We start from the raw sequence: 6,000 nt of genomic DNA, 5'->3' as shown, positions 1-6,000 counted from the left end.
CGAGGTGGCGGGCGCCTGTAGTCCCAGCTACTCGGGAGGCTGAGGCAGGAGAATGGCGTGAACCCGGGAGGCGGAGCTTGCAGTGAGCTGAGATCCGGCCACTGCACTCCAGCCTGGGTGACAGAGCAAGACTCCGTCTCAAAAAAAAAAAAAAAAAAAAAAGAGCAATGTAAGCTTAGAATCCAGAACCTACATGGTACTTACTATCAGAGCTGTGTTCCAGGGGCATTCCTTGAGAAAATCATTTTTTTTTTTAACTTTCTTCTTTTAGCAACAGTAATGCCCAGGCAGCTAGAGAGTCCTTCATATTCATTGCTTAGCATTTTGGTTTTGTTGGGCCTGGACTTGGGAGTATTTCCTATTTCTCATCAGAAGGGCTGCAATCTACTGTGTATCCCCAAGATGTTCTGAATCTAAACTCTCCCAGGACAGGATTTATGCCTCTGGGGGACGAAAGCCGCAGCTACATGTCTTTACCCAGTAAGTCTATCTCATCCAGGAGGAAGTCCATGTCCTCCCGGCTCACTTGAGGGCTGATCACCACCTGGCGGAAGAAGTTGACCTTTCCCCGGTGCGGCTGGTAGCCCAGCATCAAGCTTCCCTTCTTCATCATCCTCTCCTTAATGGCTGGGGCCACCTGTGTGGAGAGAAAAGGGGAGGGAGGTGAAAGACCAGAACACCAAGGCATTTCAATAGCATTTTCACCAGCCATTTGACATTTACTGGGCATCGACTGGTTTGGATCCCATTCTCATGCACACAAGGGTGACACTAGTAACAATAATAATTTATGGAGGACTGATGACATATGAGTACTGATTCAAGTGCTTTAGACATATTAATATTCACAATAACCGTGAGGAAGATGCTACTAATATGCCCATTTGTGGTCGAGAAAACAGGTACATGGAGACTAAATCAATATCTCAAGGTCCCAGGCATTTTCTCCCTAAGCCCATACTCTTAAGTATAAATCATTATGCAATGCTGCCTCGTTAAAAACAAATCGGGTGTCCACAGGGATTACAGTCTCATTCTCAAATTTGTCTTAACTAACAAACACCCCAGTTCAGGTATCTTGAATAAACAAAATTAGTCCTAGATGCAAAAGAAAGAAAACCTGCCAGTTGTCTACCAAGAAAAAACAAACATGAATATTATGTGCAGTTCTATTTTGAAGCCTAACAGTTTATTAATTTATGAATAGAACCTGTATTTTTCATTAATTATTGTGCTTTGAAAATTTATGGCTGCCATTCCTAGAAAAAAATGAAACTTAAATATTATTCTCACATATGAAATATAAACACTCTGTCTCTTATTAAGAGATGTAAATGTGGTAATAAAATTAGGCCTGATATTTTAAAGATCTATAGCTGACATGCGAAGTACAGGCCCTGATAATCCAGATACACAGATTTTTCTAAAAGTTTAATGTTTGAAGAAACTATACTAATTTAAAAACCACATGGGAAAATCAGTCCATTTTCTAATCAGTAGTATGGCCACCAAAGAGCTAGGTTGTAAACTTTTAAAATAGTGAAGTTCATTTTTGATACACTGAGTTAAAATATTAAGAATGCACTTTTACTATCTTGGAAATCCAAGTGAAGTTTTTCCATTTGAATTTTATTTTAACTTTTTTTTTGAGTGTGTCCTATGCAAATATGTGGAAAGGGAATACGATGAGTGTCTATCCTTGCCTTCTCAGGAAGATGAGACTTAGTCCTCCAGAAGGGAGGACTACATAGAGAAAGACCACCAGGCAGAGTGTGGTTTTGAACTCCTTAGGTGAGGGGCATGAATCTTGGTTCCCACGAGTCTCTCTCTCATAGTGTGACAATCCCATACCGCTCCAGTTTTTGAACATACCCACATTTTGTCAGCAAGTCGAATGACTTCATCTGACACTCAACACAATCTTGATCTGTTCCAAAGCTGATGGAAAAATTGGGTGTTTTAGACCTCTGAAGATACTACGTGCTGAACTGTACCACAGAGCCTTCTCAAGGGATGTTCAAGGGTAATTTTAACTCAACAATTTTTTTCCATATGTGCTAATTTTAGAACATAAGTCTTGCAAAACATGGACTACACAGTGCTTACAATAACAAAACAAACATCTATTCAGCAAAATCACATTGCCATTCTAGCAAAAGATTGGAAGTTTCTTACATTATAACAAGATACGAAAGGAAAATATATGCATGTAAAAGAAAAAATGTAGAAAAGGTGATGTTAGAGGTCAAGTTAGTGAAAAAAGCATGGGCCATCAGGTTCTACAAATTTCTAAATATATGTGACACATTTTATTCTGAGCTTTCTAGAGATTAGAAAAATGTGATTAAACAACAGCCTCCATTCACTTGAAAAGAGTGACAGATGTCCAGTTGATGCTGGAAGCTGGAAGCTAGGAAGTAACTCTCTACTATGCTTACACGTATCTGCTTGAAACCCATGAATTTGTATGCATTGGTTGAGTTTTCTTCCAAATCCATTTATGCAAGTAGTAATTATAAAATCAAGTAAAATAATATGTAAGACAAAGACAGGTGAGTGCCAAAAAAAGTGATTTTTATAAAAACTAAGTTGAGTCCGTTGGAAAGACTGGATAAAGGGGGACGTCTAAACATCATTGCGATCACACTAGGTAAGAGAACTGTAAAAGCTTATGAGAATCCAGACTGATTGTGCATTGCGATCACTACACAGGTGCCTGAGTACTTCACCTGAAGAAACCTGAGCTGCATAAGACAAGATGATTCTTGAAGAACGTGGTTTATACAAGAACTGTGGAGGGCCCTCTCATCATCAGACCTCTACTTAAGAAAAGATTCACTTGTTTTTAAAAAGCATTTGGAAATCTTCACTAGGTGGAAAAAACCTTTCCATCAAAAGATGGTAACATAAATGTACATTGATGTACAAATATAACATTAAAAATGTAAATATAAATATACAAATATTGGAAAATGTTCACATTATGTATGCATCACATTATTTTCTAAGATTATTTGCTTTACCGACTAATCCTTCTCACCTTAGGTAGGAGGGCTTCTCCTGTGTGTGTGGATATAAATGGGTGTGCATGCATAAGCGTGTGTGTGTGTGCCTGTGTATATGCACATGTGTATGTACACACACACATATAATTTAAACCTCTGACCCACCATATTGTACCGCTCTTAAAACCTCTCTGGCCACAGGGCAATGGCGAACCATGCTTTGACTTAGGTTCATGATAAAAGTACGTTTGTTTTTAATTCAAAGAACGAGTGGCCTTCTGAATGTAAACTGTGAGAAAAAGACAACAGCACTGCCAGTGCTAAATCAAGATTAGGAAGACCTAATTTGGTCCACTACATGGACCAAATGTCTGGCCAGAAGAGCCACAGGCTATCAGTTTTAGAACTTACAGCTTGTAGTTCTGTGGTTCTTGTTTTTGAAATTAAAATGCTCTTCATATTCCTCTTCGTTGTCCTCCAGGTACCCAGGGTATAACTGGCTCTGGCTTGTAGCCAATTTTAAATTTAAAACAGGCATGCTCTTGGCTCAGACCTAATTTGCATAGTCTATTCCTGTTTACTTTTCAATACTTCTATTTTTTCTCCCAAAATGGTATTTCCTGCCTTATCTTTGGAGAGTATTAGAATTTTGATTCCAGCACATAATATGTCTGAGGCTCACATGAGGCAATTATCAAAATGAATCTGTCACGTTTGTATTTCTTGTGAGGAAGCCAGAAATACTTTCTAACGTGAACAAGAAAGTTAAAGGAAGAGGGCACCTCAGATGTTTTAATATAAAGATACTTTGGATGTTTAAATTCTTGCTCTCGTGTAAAGCACATGAATGTACTTCCATGGGCAAAACACAGAGAATAAAAGCCAAACTTCTAGGACAAATTTTGTTACTGATTTTCTGAGATTATAAAGACATAACTAAATATATGACTCAGAGGACTAGCTAAGCAAGGGTTTGACAGTACAACACACTTCTATTTATGAGTCTATGAACTGTAAGATTAATTCCTAGAGGCAGTTACTAGGTAAAGACGGAAGGTCTCCCCTGTCTATGAATACTTCAAGGGAAAGAAAGTAATAAACAACATCAAAGCTGATATTCATCAAATCTCTATCACAACCTATTCTGCTGGTAGTAGTAGTAGTTGTTTTTAACACATATTTTAACAGTTCTTTACAATTTGCAATGTCTTTTCGCTGTCTGATTCCCATAAATTGAAATTAAAGCTTGCTTGAAAGGAATTCATGTTTTTGGTAATTTAGGGACCACGCATATTCTTACTAACAATCTTTTTTTTTTAAAGCTTTTATAAGCGTATCACCTTTGCACTTAAAAAAAAAATCAACCATTTTTTAATTTATAAAGCTCCAGTCATAATCCAATGCTAGGTAATTTGGATATTCCTTTTTGTTGATCACAGCAGAGAAACAGTCCTGATCTGACAGGATGGCATGTCACAGGGGAAGGAAAATGTGTATGAACTAAATGTCGGCATCCAGATATCACCCCTAAATGGGGTGCGCATAGAGGAAAGCAATTTGGCAGGAGTGAGATTGCTTTCCAGCTCTCAATTATTTTACTGCTGTTTTTCCTTCAAATTGTAAATCAAATTCTTTTCTTGTGCCTCAGTGCACTGGTTCCTGCATCTTAAGCGGAGGAAGATCCTGATATTTCTATTTGGATACACAGTGACTTAATCTACACATTTCTATAGAATTTCTGTCTCTCCCTACCCTTAAGTTATGTTCCATCAGTGAGTTAGTCATTTAAGTAGAGTTTTGTTGTCACATCGCTATAGCACAAAATAGGATTTGATATTTTAAAGTTGCTGAAATCCAAGGAAAAATAAAATAAGATGACTTTCTTTCTGACCAAGTGGGGCAATTTGATAAAAAGCTACTGACCAGGCATCATTATTGCCTTTGATTAAAATAAAATGATAATTTCCATAAAATGACATTTCTTTTTAAGACTGTTACATGCTCAGTGTTAACAACAGTTTTTTAAAATACAAAGTGTTTTTCAGGGTCGGGTGCGGTTGCTCACGCCTGTAATCTCAGCACTTTGGGAGGCCGAGGTGGGAGGATCACTTGAGGCCAGGAATTTGAGATCAGCCTGAGCAACATGGTGAAACCCTGTCTCTACTAAAAGTACAAAAATTAGCAAGGCGTGGTGCTGCTTGTTTGTAATCCCAACTACTCATGAGGCTGTGGCACGGGACGCGGGGGTTGCAGTGAGCCAAGATCACTCCACTGCACTCCAGCCTGGGTGACGGAGTGAGGCTCTGTCTTAAAAAAATGTAATAAAACACAAAGTGTTTTTCAAACTATCTGTGGAGAAGGATCAGTTTTATTTTTTTCAATGCATTATAGACTAGCACTTTTGTAAAATACAATAAAAATCAATTACTAGCAAAATGAAATAAAAATACAAGCCCAATTTTGTTTATTTTTAAGTTCAATAGTAAAGTTAATCTGTTAAGGTTGCTATAAAAATTTCTAAATGGAAACTGTGGATTTCCATAAATTTCTTATTGCAGACTGGTAACACAGATGGGTTGGGATTGCTGCTGTGGCTTTCTTCCAGTATAGTTTTTCTGGAACAATCACAAAAACTAATTTGCTTTATACTTTCCTCCCACGTAATCTGGGTTCCCAATGTGTCCCACTTTTCTATGTCAACTTGAGGAGGGTTCTGCTGAGTGGGATATTGAAATCTAGTTCATGGAAAACGTTGGCATGAAATGTTCATACTTTGTATCTGGCACTCAAAACTATCACTGAGACGTATATATCTCCTTCCCCTGTAAAGTCATTTCTTTTCTCTCCTTCCTTCCTTCCTTCCTCCCTCCCTCCCTCCCTCCCTCCCTCCCTCCCTTCCTTCCTTCCTTCCTTCCTTCCTTCCTTCCTTCCTTCCTTCCTTCCTTCCTTCCTTCCTTCCTTCCTTCCTTCCTGCCCCTCCCTCCCTCCCTCCCTC

General features: G+C 38.4%; 1 protein-coding gene across 1 annotated transcript in view; it reads right to left on the bottom strand.

Moving 5' to 3' along the window:
* Positions 1-336: 336 nt before the first annotated feature.
* The window catches only part of GADL1 (glutamate decarboxylase like 1), a 166,015-nt gene continuing 160,351 nt past the window's right edge, over positions 337-6,000 (bottom strand). The window contains exon 15 of the mRNA XM_015132407.3: positions 337-637. Within this exon, the coding sequence (XP_014987893.1) occupies positions 464-637 (174 nt within the window). The 3' untranslated portion in view covers positions 337-463. The remainder of the gene's footprint in view (positions 638-6,000) is intronic.

Source organism: Macaca mulatta, chromosome 2 (genome assembly GCF_049350105.2).
Source record: "Macaca mulatta isolate MMU2019108-1 chromosome 2, T2T-MMU8v2.0, whole genome shotgun sequence".
Taxonomy (NCBI): Eukaryota; Metazoa; Chordata; class Mammalia; order Primates; family Cercopithecidae; genus Macaca; species Macaca mulatta.
The sequence above is the reverse complement of the archived record's forward strand: the minus strand, read 5'-3'. Positions and strand labels throughout refer to the sequence as shown.